General features: G+C 39.1%; 1 protein-coding gene across 4 annotated transcripts in view; it reads right to left on the bottom strand.

The window, feature by feature from the left end:
* Nucleotides 1–20,344, bottom strand: part of FGF13 (fibroblast growth factor 13) — a 228,065-nt gene that overhangs the window by 94,285 nt on the left and 113,436 nt on the right. For 3 of the 4 annotated variants that reach the window (XM_035325469.1, XM_035325466.1, XM_035325467.1), the window contains one exon: nt 12,881–13,048. The exons of the other annotated variant lie outside the window; for it this stretch is intronic. In XM_035325469.1, the coding sequence (XP_035181360.1) occupies nt 12,881–13,048 (168 nt within the window). The remainder of the gene's footprint in view (nt 1–12,880; nt 13,049–20,344) is intronic. 4 annotated transcript variants of the gene reach the window in all.

Below are 20,344 nucleotides of genomic sequence, written 5' to 3'. Positions count from 1 at the left end.
ACTATTCAGCACTTTTTATACCTAGTCACAACACCTCTGCATTAATTGCCCTAATAAGTAATTTTGCCATGAAGAACAATTTGACATGCTGTGCAGATTCTAATCTGGTCTCTGCATTGACATTTTCCTTCGTTCACTATGAGAAAGGAAAACATACTTCTGGCTCTCCCATTATTCAACACTAATACACTTAATTATAGTATAGAGGTTACAGGAAAAAAAGTCTCAAGACTGTCTTTAGCTATTTCAAATATTTGTTAATTATTAAGGAAGCATGCAGTCCAATTACAGCAGACGTTTATATGACCTTGGTGGAAAGGGAACTAAAAGGTGAGGTAACACTCTTAAAGGAATAATTTAAGGTCACCGAAAAGCTTCTTCTGACCAGCACAGGAGGTGTCAATGACCTAGTGCAAATAAGAACCAATACTATAACTTTAATGAAATTGCATACGTAAGTGGAAATACACTGTCCTGGGACAACAGCAACTGCTGTTGCAGAGTAGCTTACCAGTCAATAAATATTGAATATTTTAAAGCTGAACCTATGCCAGTGCAAGTCAGCAAGCACAACTGTCTCTTCTCTATGAAGAGGACATTTGCTAGTGTTTCTGCTGGTTAATCTTTTAATTTCCAGTCCTTGAAGCCCTGACATCCAAGGAGGAAAATATATGGCTAGTGTAAAACATACAATTACATTCTCATTTTCTTATATACTTCAAATTCCTAGCTGTTCTTGCATTCATAGCTTGTACTTACTAAATTCTCATTGATGCTCTTTCTCTATGCCAAACGCTGTCAGAGAAAACCTGCTCTGTAGAGGTATGAATAGACAAGACTAGAGATCTTCGCCTGCATTTGTTATATGCAATATTACTTGAACTTACTGTTTGGAAGAGGACATGGAAACATATGATTTGGCCACCTTTTACATGAGATTATTATTTGCTAGCAGTAAGAGACCAAGACGTTTCACTGGTTTTCCTGTTTCTAGTCTCTAACCAGAAGATTTAAGGAAAGAAAAAAAAAAAAAAAGGGAAGAAAAAGTGAGTATTTTTTTCCCAAGGAAAGTACTTCTCAGCCCAAGAAATATACACCTTTGGATAGAGGTGATTAAAAAAGGTGGACTTGGGCATCAGTCATTAATAAAACACATGACATTTTCAAAATAAAAGTGGAGTCCTCCCATGCAGAAGGAACACAAAAAACATTTTGGAAGAAGAATAGGACAATTCTCCAAAACTCAAAAAAAAAAAAAAAGTGTTTAGAAAAAAAAAAAAAGTATTTTCTTAGCTGAATATACTTTCCCAAATGGAAGCAATCAATTTATACAATGCAAAGTTCCTAATGAAATGTGACCTATGCAATTAAATTATATGGCACACTCACACAGTCAAATCCCTTTTTTGTTGAACCACTTTTCTTCTTTAATAAGAAACATTTTATGAAAGCACTTCCCTCGTAAGTCTTCATGTAACAGACACTTTGAAAATCTGCAGAAGACATAGTTCCAGAAAAGATCTCAGTTATGTGCATGTTCTTCTTTCTCCCCTCTTATTTGGTTTCAATAGACTGCTGAAAAAAAGTGCTATTAGAAGTAGCTGAAGCAAGCAAAGCCATTATCACCTGCTCTTTATAGGACCTTTGTTGCAGCTAGGCTTAATGGAGAGGCAGAGGATTCCTAGAACTTTTGCCAGTTCCACTGACAAAGTCAACTGTGAGTACTTAGTCTCTCAAGAAGTTAGAAGAAAGCATTGCATTGGGAATCAGGTCTTCAGTCAATGCTCGCTCCACTCCTGCAATTCCCTTTGCTTCAAATCTTTAAGATCCATTGACTTCAAATGGTGCTATGCCAATCTGAAGAAGTCATATTACACAGGAAATAACAAGTCCTATTATTATAATGATGGAGAAATTAGACATCAACTATCCCATACTCTACAACATTGTCACGACTAAGTTTTGAAAGACTATAAATGAGTCCTAAACTGTTGGTGAATTTGCTCAAACTACCAACTGCAAGAGTCAATCTGTCTTGATCCTTCCCTGGAGCCCCATCCTGAATCAAAGTAGTACAAATTAACATTTTAGTTGAAGTTTCCTTTCCAACCAACTTACGGCAACAGAAGTCTCTTGAGAAATTTAGTGTATGAGTTTAGATTTACACATTTTTCCTTATAAACATTGCCCTAAGTAACAAAAGAAACTCCTATAGATATGTCCTTAAAAGTGAGTGTTCTTCACAGACATCAGCTCCAAGAGATTAAAAAGCTGACAGCATTATACCAGGTGCTCCTCCCACCTCCCAGCCAGACTTCTTTCCCTAGCACTAAACAAAAAGAAGGTGGACTTCATACAGCAACAATAGATTGTTCAGACGTCGACTCAGAGGGAAATAGAATGACTCCTGGAACATAGGATATATAGAAAGATTACTATGAAAAAAAAACAAAACCAAACAAACAAAAATAAAACACCCAACCACCAAGGAATGAAGGCAGAGAATTTGGCACCTGAATAGGAAAGATCTCCTGTAAGAGCGCAGGACTAAGTATAGAACTCCTGTAACACCAAGTTCAGTCACTGGTACCTTTCAAATGTATGTGATGAAATCTTTGGGGATGTATTACAGAACTCAGATGATAAGTTGACCTGAAGCCAACTAACACTCTCTCTGCATCCATCCCAGGTTGACTGAATTCCGATTTTATCCATAAATAAGAGTCTGGCCAAGGACTTACAGTGAAAAATGTAGGCCAGCATCCATATCAACATCATTCTGCTGGAAACAAGCTGACTTTAAAAGCTGGCAGTAAAACCCTTAAAATAAAAATAGATAAATAAAAAAAAACTGGCAGGAGTGTTGGAGATTTTTTTTTTTAAAGATGTCCCTCTGAGACATTAGTTTTTAAAAGGCACCTTTTCAATTCTGTTGAGGCAGTACAAATTCTCCTATAGGAGGGATTATATGGAGAAAAAAATATCCAAGTGTTATCCCATGGTTTTTCTCATTCTCTTGGACAAAAAAAGCTGCACACGCTGTCATTCACATATGCAAATTAAAGAATTTGACCATAAATACACCTGATCAGATGTAAACTGTCAGCATTCTAGAGAAGTCAATGTACTTCATTAACTTCAACTTAGGATATGGAAAACTACCTGTGTGGTTAGAATCCACTGTTTAGATGATCAAATAACTTCATACATCTGACAGCGTACACAGAGCAGTGAATTAAGAGTTAGAGAAGAACCTGTTGTGCCTAGAGCGTCTGGCTGGTCAATTCATGGGGTCAGATCTCCATAGCGTGATGCCAAACAACCTCAATTTCTGTCCTCTCCAGGCCATTTCTCCTACTTTCAGGTTTTCATCCAGAAGAAGCTTCAAACTCCTCTCTTATTCAGTAGCCCTCTAGCTCTCTTGGAGCTCAGAGAGGTCCTTTTCAGTTCTGGATCTCACCTGCAGCCAACAAGATAATCTGAAAGAACTCTGCTCACCTGTCCATACCACCAGCTTCCCAACCACTCTCTTAGCAGACTTTTCTTCCCCTTCACAGAACTCACCTTTTCCCATCTCAAACTCTCCTACTCACAACTGTGATTCCTTACAGTTAAAAGTGCCCTCTCTTCTTCTGCTGATCTTTATACCCATTCTCCTTTCATAACATGCCTTCCTACCCAGTCTCTCTTTCCTCTTGATGATTATTCCCTGCTTATTTGCAACTTCCTTTCAAAATAAAATTATTAGGAATTGAGATTTTAAAAGTTTCAACAAATGAATTGTATTTATCTTCAAAAGCGTCCTTAGCAGAAATGACCTATAAACTCATTAGAGTTCTCAGGGTTCCCAATGGCACAAGCTGAGCATCCACAGAACATCCTAAAATATGTTCTCCTGTATTCCGAATGTGAGAAAAATACTATTTACATTCAAAACAGGCATTCTTAAGAAAACATATATCTTAGTGTGCCAAAGAAGCAGCAGCTTTTCTCAGCAAGAGAAATTGCTATCCTTTAAAATAACATGCTAATTTTTCATTATGAATTTATCACTTTTAAAGAAGAGGAGTCCACATTAACTCAAGAACCTTACAGTGATCTGCTTAGTCTTCCTCAAGGCTCATCAGCATGACTTGAAGTTATTTGGCTAAACAGCATAGCAGAGAAGTGATCTTAAATAAACTCTTTGTCTGTTATTTAGAGGGAAATCGTCAAGGGGCAAAGCAATTTTTCAAGCAAAGCATTCATCTGAATTTTAGAGAAAATATAATTCCACTATAGTAACAATTGCATATCATAAAAAATATTCTTCAAAACCAGAAGGAGAGTTTGCTTTGACTTAAAGCTTCTCTGAACTTTGAAATAATTAGCACCATGTATTTTTATCCAGAACCAGTGTTATAATGACTGTACATTTCACGGCATGTATTAAATGCACTACATGAAATATTTCAGTTAATAGGATTATTTCCTAAGTGTATTCCTTTGTTATTAGTACAAAGACCAGCAAACTTTCTCACCACTTTTACATTCATCTAATATTCAAGTGATTTAAGAAACTGATTACTTGCATTTTGGCAGATCAAGTCCAATCTGAATTTTTGCTTACTACTGTTTTAGTGCATATTTAATCTAAACATTGTAAGGCCAACAACATGAACTCTACTGGGTTAACATTAATAGTTCATTATTAAAAGAGTTTGAGAATGTTAAATATTTTCTACTAACAATATTTGAAAGACACCAGCTACATTTGATGTCACCTCTCTGGAATGAGAGAGAGATCGATCATACTCACCTGAGAAACAGCAACTAAAGAGCAAAACTTGGTCTTTGACTATCAATTCAAACAAGCTGGATTTGCAGAAGAAGAAAAACAGGAGTAGGCACCAATTAAGCAAAGGCACACAATTGAAATAAACCTCACATTTTTAACAACTCTTTCCGCTTTCTTGTTTGGCATCACTTATTGAAGAAATTAAAAAAACATTTGACTGCTCAGAGGAAAGCCAGGAGAACAGACTGTCAGTCACCACAAATGTGGTTTATGCTGTTAGTGCCTTTATCAAAAGGCAAAAAACTTAACATGGTGTTCGCTGCAGTACCAGATTCTTGTCCTGAAGACTATCTTCATGGCTGGCTTATTCTGCAGCCCGATCTGCCTTCACAACACTGAAAAGTTGGTAAAGCTTTTCAACCAATGATCTCTGTGAAGGTAGGCAGGAGATATCAGTGAAAACAACCCATCTCCAAAGTCACTAGCCAACAGTTTACTGACCTGTCTATGCCCTGACAAGTTTCATGATGGTTTATTGATATAAATCATGGATTTTTGGATGGAATATTGATATAAATCATGGAAATGTCAAGCATGAAGGACGGTTCGCACCTAAAGACTTCTGCAGAGTCAATATGTTATGTTCTTTATTTTTTTCCTTGCTAAATCACCATGCAAGAATTTAGTTTACCTGAAAAATGTGACATATTTAACTATTTATACCTCCTCTATATCACTGCACAGCCTCACCTTAACCTCTTTATGAACATCTTTTGAAGGTAACCTCCATCTCCTCCCCAGAGAGCAAGACTTTGATCATCAGGCTTTGATGCTAACATAGAACTTTTCTTCTCCAGAAAATCCTAGAGGTATGGAGTCTGTTAGGCTTTCTGATAAACCTTTACATTTGTTTTGGCTTCACTTTTGTGCATTCAGATGTATCTGTTACTGAATGTCCAAACTGACAGAACAAAGAGCAGAAGTCTGAGTTAGGTAACAGCTGAGCTAACCCTGGAACTGGAAACCATAGACCTGCTGCAACATAACACTGTGAGCAACTTAGGATAGTTTTCACTGAGACAACTATTACTGTTGCACGTTGATGCACTGTGCTGTAAAGATATGGGACATCAGCTAGGGGATCTCTGTAGTATGCTCCACTGCCCTGTGTAGACATGCTTAAATGATTTTGTAAGTGATTATCCTGGGAAAAGAAGCTTTGCAGTGATAGACAAAAAGTTTAACAATTTGGTTCTGGAGTTTTCCTAACCAAGAACAGCATGAAAAACTGGTATGCTCCCAATCTAAAAGCCAATATTCAAATACTACAGCCATTAGCAGTGATAAAAGGCCGTGCAATAATTATGATAGACCATGTAGTTGAATAAGGTACAAAGATATTTTATTATTAATAAAGAACTACATCATCTTATTTAAACTGAGGACAGTTTGAAGAGCAGTCTGATACTTTCTCAGGAGAATCGTGGAATGTAAATGTAGCAAGACAAAGGCCTTCCTCCATACAAGGAGCACTCTTTGCAGCTCTCAAAGTCTTTCAAAAGATGAGATGAGAAAAGCACATCTGTGTGACTCATTTGGTCTAAACATCCTACTTTAGATATGCTAAGTATCAGATACTGTCTCCATAACAAATATTTATTCTGAGATTAGAGCAAAATAGCAAACGTCATAGATAAAAGATTTGTCACTAAGAGCATACAGGTAGGTAAGAATTCTCTTTAGGTCACCACGACCAGTTCAGCAATAAGGCCAGCTCTGGTTTGAGAATTAAAATCCATGATCTTGAAATAAAAGCTCTAAGGCTACTCTTAATGCCATTGCTTAGTTAACCTTCTCTGACACTACAGAATGTGAATTTGGCTAATGTCACAATTAGAGCTGCACATTTGTGTTGTTTCACCAGGAAAACTCAGTACCAAAAGCACTTAATTTCCAACTTTTTGCTTGTGGCCAGGTGAGGTGGCAGACAGAAATACTGTGAGGACTCCTCAACTCTTGGTGCCTTCCTGGTTTATCTGTTGTCTGTAGATTTGGGACCATCCATCTGATGGCTCACTGTAGTTTGACTGTGTTTTACAGACATTGGGAAACACCTGGGCACTAAAGAATAGGTGCAGCAGCCAAAAGAACAGTCCAAAATCCAGGCATGTCACACTCCCAAAACTTCAGAAGATAAATAGTAAGGTACTTAACGCTCAGCTGATTCAGTGGGAGGTGTTATTGATACTAACATGGATGAGATGTCCAAATAGCTTTGAGGATCAGGCCTTTCACTTCCCTCTTTCTAACTGGAAACATTAAACTTTCCTACTTCACAAGAGTACTGTGAGGATAAGCATGTTCAATCACAAATGGTTGTAGCAATAAGGACCATATAAACTCCTAAAAGAGTAAGAAAATAAGAAATAAAATTGAACTACAATGGGGCTCTGATCTCATTTGCAGACAAGTAAATATTGAGTAAATCTTGGATTTTGGTGGAATTACTCTGGATTTGCACTCTCTGAGCCTGAACCCAAGCCAGGCCCAGACTATGTTCAGGTAAGCTCATTAAATGCATCCCATCCCCTTTAACTCTGCTGGGAGCACTCAAATGTTTAAAGTTAATCATGTGCTTAAAGGCTTTGGAGGATCAGGGCAAGAGGGCTCAGCCACTCACAGAACTGAGCTGTTCTGCTTTATGTGCTAAGCATCTGACAAAAATAAGAGAGCTGTTGTCACCACTTCCTCCCAATGCCCTGAAATAGAAGGTTGTCACTTAATCACTCAAGCCAAAGTTGCTTTCTCTTGGGGGAAAAGCCATTTCAACTGTGGTAGCTTTAGACCTTTGGCTTTTGTGGTCTCTGTCACTCCTTCTACATCATTCTGCATAACAGATATGATCCATTGCTGCAGCAACTCTAGAGAGACAGAATTTAGAGCTTATTTTCATTTGATATTGGACAAGGTTCAGGCATTGCACGTTGCTTCTTCTTGCCAATGCCAGGACTCAGGAGCAAGGCAGGGTGAAAACCTCACATTCCCTGCAGGAGGGCTGAGGGGTGCTCAGTCCTCCTACAGGGAGGAAGAAGGCAACTTTGCTGAGGGAAAGGGTGATGATGAGAGCACTGAGGGCTGTGGGGCCCAACACCAAGCAACGGCAAACTGTCTGCCCTCCCTTACTCCCTCTCAGGCTTGAAGTGCTCCAGGCAAGACTGCTTATCTGCAGGAGGAAAGGCTTAAATAATCCTGCTGGCAAAAGCCTAGGAAAACGGGAAAGCAAGTCTTCACTTTTCACCTCAGAAAGCCTTTACGCATTCTGAAAGCTGAAGACACGATGAAAATCATCTTGGAAGACTAAAAAATGTGATCAAATAATATCAAGGCAGCATAACCCTCGTAATGTGATCCTATTTAGAAACTTAACATAGCAGGAGCCCTTATTTAATGAACAAGCAAGTCCCTTTCAGGCAGATGTTGGTCCAGCTTAAATCCAAGATTGAACACACACAGCACAGATCCTGAACCTCCTCACTGGTGTCTCACGGCCAAGTGTGCTGGCTCTGAACATCTCAGACACGATCAGCACAGAGGGCTGTACTTATGTTTCACATTGCTCATCTCTATTATTCTCCACTGGAATACAAAGCCTTTTTCAGATCTGAACAATATACAAAGTTAAAAGCCTCTTACAGCTCTCCATGATTCCAAATACAGGTTCTCCTCCCCTTTCTTTAATTTTCTAAAATGCAGAAATACGCATGTATTAAGATAAGCAAATGAGGGAGCTGGGCTAATAGGACTGATTTGGTCTAGAAGAAAAGTATATAATTAGCGTGCCAAGTAACAGTACTATCAGTGTTGACACAATGCTTGGAGCACCAAAGGGACATTCAATATGACAACATAAAGGCTCTGAATTTCTGCTGGTGACAAAACAGCGTGTGCACATGGAGCAGGCAGAAGAGCCAGCCTCCCACATAATGTGCTCAAGTGTCCTACCTTCTCATCGCCCCCGGGACCGGCTCTGCCAGTCCTCCCATTGCTAGGGATGAAGATAACAAGCCATTGTCAAGGGCAACAGCAAAGCTGCTTGTTTCACATTAGCATTCTTAACATTTTCTATCTAATCAGATTTCCTGTTGGTTGAGGAAAGCTGCCTTTACTCATTACCAGCTGCTATCCCAGATTTCCCTGTCTCCATCCCCACTACAGGTTTTGCCATGCTTGCCTGCTTTTTTGTGTAAAAAGGTTATGCATGCCTGCAGGGAGACTAAATGTTACAAAAAAAAAAAAAAAAAAAATAAAAAAAAAAAAAAAAAACAACAACATGAAAACAGAACTGTGGGCAAAAGGCCAAGGCTCTTGATTATGTGACTGTGACTAACCAATGGGTGTTTTTAAAAAACATCTCTCATTATTTTCTTTCCTCTGGATGTAATAATACAACTCAAATTAGTTTTCCAGGAGCAGACTTCTTTTTATGCAACCATGTTTTATACAGATAGCAGCAGCTTATGCTTAAACTATTTAAGAGAACAAATAGCTGCAAAATGTACTTCAGATGGCCCTTCTCCTGCTAGCAGTGTATTCCTGGCTTAAGGGAAGCTACAAAAACACCCTGTATTTTGCTACAGCTTGGATATAACTGTAAACAATGCTCAATGCCCACAGGACCTCGCATCCAGGTAAGGATGTCAGCTCCTCTTGTTTTATTGCATTTGAGAGATCCACAGCATTTGTAAACCGTAGAATGACTTTGAGAAAACAGAGCTGAAATGGTGCAGAATGAAGCACAAGTTCATCATTTAACTTAGTCCAGAGTTTCTCATAGCAGTAGGAAATGCAGCTTCCTATGTGAAGTGCAATCCAGATGTCATCCAGCTAGCATGGGGCCCAAATGGAAATTTCCACATTTTGGAGAGATAATATATATGTATATATAATTTCCCATTGTTCTTCTCTTTCCTTCCACATCTATTAGTTAAAATAGACTGTGTTTGCCACAGTTACTGGACCAAGAACAGTTATATGTCCTGAAGGTTGATATTGAATATACCAGGCCCCAATCTTTTCTGCTGTTTATTTGAGTATTGTTCTGGGTGTATTTGAGGCACATGGGTGTTGTGAAAAATGATGGAGGCAGGTTAGGCATCAGGAAAAGGAGAAACCAAGACAAGTTAATTTAGGAAACAAGTATCTATTTTGTTTTGAGAAATGGGTCTGAGATAAGAGAAATACATCTGTTGGGTCACCTCTTTCAAATACCAGAATGAGGTGCTGTTCAAGTATTTCAGTACACAGTAGAGTATTCCCCAAACACTCCTACAGAAAGCCAGGAAAATCCTTTACCTGACATCATCATACATGCTTAGCAAATCCAAATCCTGAAGCTATATATGAGATGGCCCAAGCACTCACCCTGTGTGAAAGTGTGGTTAAAAAGTGTAGAGAAAAAATCCATAATCTAAATAAAATATTTAGATGAGTTGCTATGCTAGAAACTTTCAGAATTCACTTTGTGTTCCTATGTCATTACTCAGCAGGTAAAAAAAGAAAAATGTACATTTTTATATTCACTGCAGAGTCTTTCAAGTCTGCAATGTTTCATATAACCTAAGTAAAATGCCATCATGGAAGTTTCATAGTGGCTACTTAGTTATTGTACTTTCCAGTACCTTTAAAAATGTGAAAATTATACTATGGTAACAAGTTTAAACTTTTTTTTTTTCTTTTTATCATTCATCCTCACGGCACAACTGAGCTGTTGACTGTTGGGTTCTCACTAGAAGGTATTCAGATAGGGTTTCTTCCAGCCGTTCCATTGACTTCACACAGACTGTTTTTGTGTTTGCACTGATAGCTCAGTTTAAATCATTTCATACTCATAAGTTTTCAGCTTCATGCCAATGAACCACTAAGCATGACACACGTCAGCCTTTCAGGGGGGTCTAACACCATTGCCAAACCATTTGCAGATTTCAAAGAAAAAGATCCTAGGCAATCTGAGCTGCAGGAGAGGCTAAAAGGACTCTTCAACATGTATTTTCCTTCTTAGGTGAGAAGTGTCTTTCACAGAAACATCTGTAGAAATCATGCAACATAAAAGTTCCATTGAAATAATATCTGTATGAAGTCCCATAAAGTCAGCCGATTGTGGGGTAAGTGGCCACGGCTTCTTGTGCCCTGTCTAGTGATGCAAAATTCCTGGAGGAGAGGAGGAGGGCTAAAGGAGGGAAGGGAAGAAACATTCATCCTCATATACCACAGTAAAAGATGGAAAGCGTTCCTCTTAAAACTAAACATTTTCAGTAAGAATGATTAACAATACCATATGCCATGGAGGAAGGAGTAACAGCTGTTGGGGATAGAGAGTATGGAGATTTATGGAGAATCTAAGAACAACTGTTGGCTTTCAGGCAACAGTTCAGCAGAACTGATGCTCTCTAGGTCTTCACTTTGAGCCTGTACCTTGCAAGCTTTTCCCGACAGATCCTGGAATTCTTAGTGTTGAACCAAACCATGCCCCCAGGAAACTCACAGTCTGGAGATAAAATGCCTTGCACAAATCCACTTCCTGTGTTTTCCTCTTGAACATGCCATTAGTGTAACTTGTTTCATCCACTGAAAATGATAAGAGCTAGTCACCAGGAGAAATCCAGCTGTCAGTAATAAGTTCCACTGAAATAACCATCACCTTCTGCTGGAGTTCCACATGAGCACAAAGGAGATGTGGAATACAGTATATGGGTCAATGAGGTCAACTTTAGAGCCCAAATCTATTTGATACAGAATACTCTTCACTTTACAGTTCATGCAGAACCTTCCATTTACAAAATAATATTTGCCAGTGTTGCTGAGCACCTCTAGCAGCTCACTTGTCATTGTCTTTCTAGAGGATCTTGACATGAGCAGTTCTGGGCTCATAATTTACTCACAAACACAAATCCTGACAGATGATAGGAAATTCATTATATTTGTTAATCCAGAAGAGTGCCGTGGGATTCAACTTCACTTTTTTTAAATTCAGAATTACAAAATCAAAACCCAAGTCAGCACCAGAACTGAGAAGAATTAGACCTCATGTTTTCAAAACCCAATTTTAAAATTCAGTTGCAACATCACTCTAACAAACAAAAAAATCTCTCCCCACACCTTACACCAGTGTTTGTGTCAGACTGAATATTTGTGGTGAGATGAGAAATGCCTTTTTTTTGTTGTTTAATAAAAATACAGATCTCCCCAAAATATTTCATCTTAAAATACATCTACCAGCAGTAGCATTGCTTGTCTTGGCAGATACTGATGCTTTGGCAAAAAGTAGAAGCCTTACCATGTAGAATATGGAGGCAGCAATGAAAAACACATATGAAACAATAAAGAAAATATTTTTTTTAATATAATAAAAAATAGCTTCATCTTAAATACACTGGACCAACAAGTTAAAGATATGGATACCTCATTAATAATTTCGTATTAGTTAACACAGCATTAGAAAAGACCATACCTTTGCTTTATCTGAAAAAGAAAACATTCTGCTTATTTTTTCTGCTCTGCATGCATTTCATTTTCCAAAATGCAACCAGGCGTGCATTACATACAAACTTCATCCTGCTTTACTGAAGTACAGCTGTCATGAGCATTCTCTAGCGCTATGCAGAAGCCTTATGGAGTGAAAGGTGTTGGGGACAAGCCGAATCTGAGCCTAAGTGCCATTATTTTCAGCAAAGTGCAGCTTCAGAAACGTTACTGCAAAGAACTGACTTGGAATTAATGCTGTTTAAGTAGCAAGCAACTTTTGGCAGCCAAAAAAAGGGCAGTGTGTAATGATGAGAGCTGAAACAAACAAACTTTATTTAAGAAAAAGCAGCATCATTTTACTTCTCATCTAGAATGATACTGTACATAGCTTATATATAGTGTCCCGTGATACAGCTATCAGACACTAACAGGCAAGCAAAGGGGGACATGGAGTGCATCACACTTCCTGCATCAGTTGCACTGCACTGACACAGGCTGGAAAACACACAGCACACTCTAGGGACATACATGGAAAAAATAAAAATATAAACAAACAGAACATGGATCCATAGTGCCACAAACCTTCCGGCTCTGTGTTCTCTTTGAGGTGCACTTGCTTCAGTGGACAGCAGAAGATTTCGTGACACTTAGCACGAAAAGGGGACTCTTTTTTCTTTAATTCCGCAGATTGGATCGAATCTTGCCGTAACATAATGTACTCCTGAGTGCCAGGGGGAGCGTCATCCATAACTGTGGTCACCACATAACAAAATGAACTCAAGTTAGAGCTTGAGGAAAGCAATCTAGAGAATTAAATCAACTACATAATGTCAGGGTTGGGGGAAGAAAGGAGGGGAAGAAAGGTTTATGGGAAAGAAAATACAATTTAAAGTGTTGAAGTGTCTTAGTCATGATGATAGAGGGGTGAGGGGAAAATATTTACTTTCATAAACAATACTTCTCATAAACATCAACAATTTACATTGTTTCATGCAGCTTTCATAAACAGTGGAATAACTCTTCAAAAAAAAAAAAAAAGAAAAAAGAAAAAAGCATGCTGTTATTGCCTAACCATAGGCAATCTCTATGTTAACATCATGGATTAATCATTCCACATCTGCAGGTAATGCAACATCAGTACACCTATTCCCCAACATAAAAAGAACATGTCTTTATCAGGATATGTAATTATACAGAGTTTATCAGAACAAGGGTAATAATCCAGTGACATTTGACTCGATCATTATTTTCAATGGGTAGAAAAGTCGATGTACAAAGAGAGACCACATTAGTCTTTATGATGGTTTTCTTGTAAAACAGTAAGTCATCTTTTAAAGTTGATCTTATAAGTCAATACTGCCATTAATAATATACATGACATGCAGTCTGAAATGTTTTCCTGAATGGGGTCAGACTATTAAATGGTAAAAAGATAAAATGTGTAGCATACAGAAAGCTCCAGCTATCTCAAAGTATTTCACTACCAGAAAGAATTAAAACACTTTTCCTCTATCTAAAAATTGAAGCCTTAATAATGGAGACAGCAAGATCGCTCAGTTTACATCTTTAAGGAACAGATCATCTCTCAAGAACAAAAATTAAATGCTTTTTCACAGGACAGTCTATAACCACTACTAGTTATGCATAATGTGATGCATAGCTATAGAACTACATCCAAAAATAAGCTGAGACTGTACAACCATATAGCAAATGAAAGTAAATAAATCCAAAGATTAAGACAAATCCCAAAGACTGAGAAAGTAACCATTGACATGCTAGCCCATAATTGCAGATGTAGTAGGACTATATAAATTTATCTGGTTCTGGAAGCGCTGGCTGGTAATTCAAGCAATTTAACTGTTTCCTAAACATCTGCAAATGAATAATTTTTAAGAATTTTCAGATCGATTTAAACATGGGTCCCTTCAAACTACTATGATCCCCTTACATTTTCATTCTCTAGATTTTTCTTTTATTCTCCTATCAAAAAGACATTAGTAAAAATCATATATAGGAAATAAGTGATTCAACTTGATAGTCTTTCCACAGTGGGCAGTCACCTTGATTGAAGACCTCATTAATCTGTATGAGACACTTGTCACCTTAGTTGTTGTTCCTTCATTAGACTACACACAGCGCCAGTAACACAGACTAATAATCCAGATAAAGTGTCATTAAAAGGGATGTATAAGCTAATAGAAAAGCACAAGCTGTTAAAAAAGAGTAGGTCACCGGAGCACAAGGTCTGGGTCACCGGATAATTGCTCCCTCGACAACACTAGTATTACTTGGGCTTGTTTGAAGGTTACATGTGCATTCATGAAATGTACTGACAGCCCGGAGACTGAAGGGAACTTGCTGGGAGTGATCACTAAGAGTTCTCACCCAAGACGAGCCAAAGACCAACAAGTCTTGATGGGTCACTCCTCCAAGAAGTCACCAGACAGACTTTGCTACAGCCGGAGCCTGCACAAAGCCACCAGCAAGCTGTGTGCGGCGACACTGACATCAACAGCGCAGGAAGCCTATGGCATGTCCCTCTGACATTTGCAGGGATAAAGGATAATGTGTGTTGAGAAACGAGAAATATGAACAGCCAGCAGGAGTGAAATGCACTGCTACCTTCTGCCAACAAGCTGGCATGTCCCACTGTCACAAGCAGCCTCGGGCAAGAGGCACATCCCTGGGCTGACCCTGTGAGAGGCAGGGTCCTTCCAGAAGTCCCACTCAACTGCGGGAGCTGGGGGAATTAATCACAAGGCTCAATGCTGTGTGGTTCTCGATCACCACTTTTGCAAAGCAATTAAAAAAAATAATAATTTAAAAAAATGCAGAAAGCAGTCTAGCAGCTGCTTAATAGGGTCAATGGGGAGAATGAACTACTGGTCCTTTACCAGTTTAAGTGGTCCTTTACCAGTCACACACATACTCTGACCACCTGCAGACAGATTTATTTAAACGTGAATAAGCCACAAAGAGAGCCACACCTTCAATAAATGGAGAATGTGTTGAAATCAGCAAACACACCTCACGTTACTTGAATACAGAGTAGCAGAGCCTTGGTTTTGAGGAACATCATAGCACTGACATCTGGAGCAAATACAAGGACCACAGCTCTAATAAAGCCTTAATGCTGGGATGATGTATGGGTAACATAATTGATGTCACTGTTTTGACAGGAACAGCTAAAACCTTTTCTTAACATGATGAATGGCCTCAAGTCAGACTGAGAATTTATGACAAAACTAGGAAAAAACCCTAACCCCAAAGCCTCATTTCCCTGCTATGATGACAGCTAGGCACCCTCATGGAGCCACTGAAATGACAGCACCAGACCTCACCTACAGGTGCAAACAACCAGTCCACAGGGAAATTTCAGCCACACAGAATATAATGTAAAAAACTTCAAAAAACCTGATGTCCGTTTTTGATGGCTACAATAATCAGTGTATAACCATAAAAGAGTAATTATTCAATATCTGTGAATAAACCCTTCAGAAATGAGAGAAATATCACCAAGGAGTCTGGTATGATTTTGCTAATGGGATAAAAAACATACATGTGAAGCAATCACATATGCACCACAGCAGACAACAGGCAGTACTTTTTAGGGAAGTAACAAAAATCCGAAGTGGTATTTACATACTGTGCAATGTGGAGCAGATGACATTGCATTTTCTCTATGGTTCCCTTCATTACAGAGTCCGTGCTAATTGCAGGACCTAGGATATGCTTACACTCACAGTCCGTAAGCAACTGTTAAGTACACACTTACTGACCACAAACCAGTGTGAATAAATAAATAAATAAATAAATAAAATAAAAACCACTTCCTTCCTCCTCCAAGCTTTACTAAGAGAAAGGAAAGCCATCTTTAAGATGGCCGCCGGCACCAGGATGTTTTTCAAGATAAATTCAGACATGTTTATATTACACAAACACACCAGCTAAACATTGCTGGTTTATGTCTTTCTTTCATGTCCAGCTTCATTTTAATCATGTCTGGAATTGCCAGAAACCATAAAATCAAGTCTGTCCATAGCCTTGGCTCTGTTTCCCACTGAATATTCTTTGATATAATTCAGAGTTTAATAAAGCTGTACAGAAACATTTTTCCCTAGTCTTTACATGGAGAGGTGTCAGCTCTGCCACCTAAATGTTGTAGCAACCTGTCTTAATAACCAGGCACTTCCCTGTTCCTGTTAGGCTGTTCTTGCTGTACAGATGACACATTTAACATACAAATTCTGTACTTCCAGGGACCGGTTTTGACTTCCCTTCTTGAATGACCTTCCAGGCTATTAATTGTGGCATGGTTTTCCTCCTTTAGGTTCCCTTACTTTTTTTTTAGTCTGATTAGTCTTACATGCTATGAGCCTCAAGATAGTTATACTTGCAATAGTTTTTTTTTCTGGCATTTCAGAAGGGCTGAAATCACACTTCTACACTAAACCTTCAACCCATGAACAGTATTAGAGTATAGAGTATAAATCATACATCCACAAATAGAAGAAAAATCCCTCCTTTGGCATGCACACGTACGCACACAGAAAAAGCATTCCCCCAACACAACTCTTTTGGAAGAACAATACGAAGAGCAGCACACACCTCATGGCTGCTGCCTGTCAGGTTGTGCTGTGGAACACCGTGGTGATGCTTGCTGAGCACCTCCTTCATCCTTTGCCTCCCCTACCCACAGAAAGGAAAGAAAGGTCAGGAGTGAATTGACCTAGGGCTCTGAGAATGTTTACAGCTATGTAAGAATTGGTTTGCTTTTATTTTTTTCCCCTTTTAGAAAAAAATTTTAAGATACCAGGTTGCTTTCTTTTCCTTGCAAGGACAAACTTTTTTTAAAACAAACAAACAAACAAAAAACAACTCCAAAATAGCTTGATTTAAGTCAGCGTTTACAAAACAAGGAATAAGTAGAAAAGTGGGGTATTTTTCTGTAATAACATTTTCTGCATTGAAGTAGTTAATGAAAAGCTCTCAGGTATATATGTGAGAACAATTCCCTCAGCTTCTTTTCATTACCACTTTGTTTTCTCCCTACTTTATTCAAGCTGAAGTGATTTCTGTTAGACACCTTAACAATATAATGAACTTAGGGCACAAAAATACTTAAAAGTTAATTAAAAAATAAAATTTGATTCTGGGCTTGTGATACACTCAAATCCACATAATGGTAATGCAGTCTATCCATACCATTTCCCCACTCAGCTTGCCAAAATACCAATGAAATATTCTCACCAAACAGCCCTGGGGCTTTAGTGTGACAAGTCAGAAACTTATTTTTCAGCTTGCATTTAGATGCTCACAACTTCTAAGTTCGGTCAAGTCTGATATACAAGTTTTCACACTGAAGATAGACGCAACAGGAAAAACAAGTCGCCACATTTGCTAACATTAAATCACAACAAGCTGTTTCTTGAGCCCTTCCTTTTGCCTTACTCCTTGCTACCCAATATACGACCAAAACCAGACACCAAACTAGAAACACACCAAATCCAAATGTTAAAAATAAAATTAAATAATAATAATAAAACACCAGGAAAAATAACTTGTGAAAGCTGTAACTTTTACTTTGAATTTCCTTAGACGATATTTGAAAATGAGAGCTCCACTTGAACAGAACTCTCATTACATCTGGAGGCTGCTGCTGCACAGAGGCTGTGATGATGACAGGTTGCCAACAGCACAACTTATTCACTCTTCTTACTGGGAAGCAGCACCTATTCTTTTGTTCTCAAACCAATACTATAAATTTCCTCTTTGGCAACTATTTCTCTGTGCTTATTTTTGAATTGATATTAAAAGGACAGTTTTATGGCATGCATAAATACTGCATAAATTTTGAGATGGACAGTAGCTGTCTGGAAGAGCTCAGATAGTTACATTCTTGGGAAAGCAAATTTCTTGTCTAATTGAGGGCTTTTACTACCTGAACTAATGACTTTTCATACTGCTGATCTAAATTAGATCATGCTGGTTATTAGGAGTTAACGCTTTTGAGATTCGACTGCGGACAGTCTAAGAGCTCTCTTCTCTGTCTGGTGGAAGAGGGAGGATAAACTCCTATTGACAGCATAAACATCACAGGAATATTTACTAGTGGAGTCCAAATAATAATTCCTTATGGCAAAGCCAACCACCAGTCCCTGCTGCAATTGCTGCATAAGGCAGAGATTCCTAAATATTCACTAAATTAGCTGGTTCAGATACAGGAAGGAGCAGCCTAGGCCTCAACAGTTACCCATCCGCTGGGCAAGGTTCACCATCCCATATCGACCATCATTTTTGTTCACTTTCCCAGCACCAGCAGCCAACCACGCTAGCTCACATCTCATCCAAACAGCCCCAAACTGCTGCAGTCACAGCAGAAGCACCCCCAAAGATTTCTGCCAAATCCTAATCCTATTTGGAGGCCTCATTCTTGGACTGAAGCAAAGCAACGAGCAGAAATTCTTTCTGTAGAAGGTGGCAGGAGAGGATGGAAAGACACAGTCCTCCTGCTAGTCACGGGCAAGCATGAGCAAAGCAGAAAGTAGAAGTTGGCTTATCACCTGCGACAATTTGACCCCCAGAAAACAGGAACAAAACCCACTTAAATCAACTTCAGTGCATCCATAGGTGGATTTCTCCTGTCCAAGACAGAGTTCCACCCTGCTTTAGATGGATCATCAGTATTTATTGCACAGTCACTCCCTATGCACTCAACAGAGTCCTTACTAGAGAACCAGGAACAGACAAAGTGAGCTAGAACAATGTAGTTAAAACCTGCTTTTGGCAAAACATTTCATTTTAAATTAATTCTTAAGGTTTGCACAACCCAAAAATTGTTGATTGTGTCTGCTCTTTCCCCTGCAGAAAAGGCACTAACATTTCCACACACAGCCTTATTTCCTAGCTGTTCCAGGCGTTCATCTACTAACAAACAGCTGTTGATTAACTTAATCCAGCCACTCTTCAGTGTTGCAGCTGCCTACAACTGTTATCCTACTCCGGTCTGGGAAAACTGCAGTTTCCTCTCCAGATGCTGCTCGGTGATGCTTTCAGCCTCCAGCATCTGAGCTGTGATAAAGATGCATGCTCCTGTTCCTCAGGGGCTAAGCAACGTCCACAACTTACTCTGCACTGGGCAGACCGCTGCCCTCCCCTCCCCAGCCACCAGGATCTGTAGTTCTGCTACGCAAGGCATGTGCCCACTCTTACTCAGCTCTGCAGCTCAGTTCACCACTTTGCCATGCTTGCCACTGAATGAACAAATATTGCTTCCTTGCCTACTCGGAGTGGCTTTCTGCTTTCCCCATCTGCTAAAATAAACGCAAGCTGGCTGCTTTCCAAACAGGTGGGCTGCTCCATGCACCAGTGCAGACAAGATAGTAATTTACAGCATGCTATTCATTTCTTCTGGAGTGCGTATCAAGAGCCACAGGCACATGCGCCGGCATATGGCAGAGTTGTAAGCACGCCGCACTTCACGGAGAACTGGGGACACTTCTTGGAGAAGCAGGAGTGGGCTCAGGGGAGGATACTGAAATGGCAACTGCTGCTTGGGCAGCTTCAGAAGCTGAATAACACATCCTGATTGCACAGTCACCAAAAGATGTGGCATCTTCGTATCAAGTTCTGTCTGCCATCAAAAGCACCAGAGGAAAAACAAGGAATGCCTCCATGTCTAACAGAATATCCTCACATTGTGGTGAAAACCCAGCAACCAGAGAAGGAGGTGGCAAGAGAACTGCTAGAAAGGTCCAGTAATGAGTGGGAAGCTGACAGTTTATGAGAGTGCTTTGGAGAGCTGTAGTTCACTATTTATGAAATACTACAATGTTTTTGTGCAACACAACTTTAATAAGAATTTAATTATTAATCTAGCCCTATTTGCAGCTAGGAGAATAGCTTCAAATGACAAAGGAAGACAACAGAAATGGAAACGCCTGTAGCTTTTTTCTTGCTATTTATAGAGCATCTATTGACAACACCAGGGCTACAAAGGAGACAAATTTCCCTTGAGGTGAAGGGAGAAGAAAAAAAAAAAAAGGA

This window comes from Oxyura jamaicensis, chromosome 4 (assembly GCF_011077185.1).
Source record: "Oxyura jamaicensis isolate SHBP4307 breed ruddy duck chromosome 4, BPBGC_Ojam_1.0, whole genome shotgun sequence".
NCBI classification, from domain to species: Eukaryota; Metazoa; Chordata; class Aves; order Anseriformes; family Anatidae; genus Oxyura; species Oxyura jamaicensis.
The sequence above is the reverse complement of the archived record's forward strand: the minus strand, read 5'-3'. Positions and strand labels throughout refer to the sequence as shown.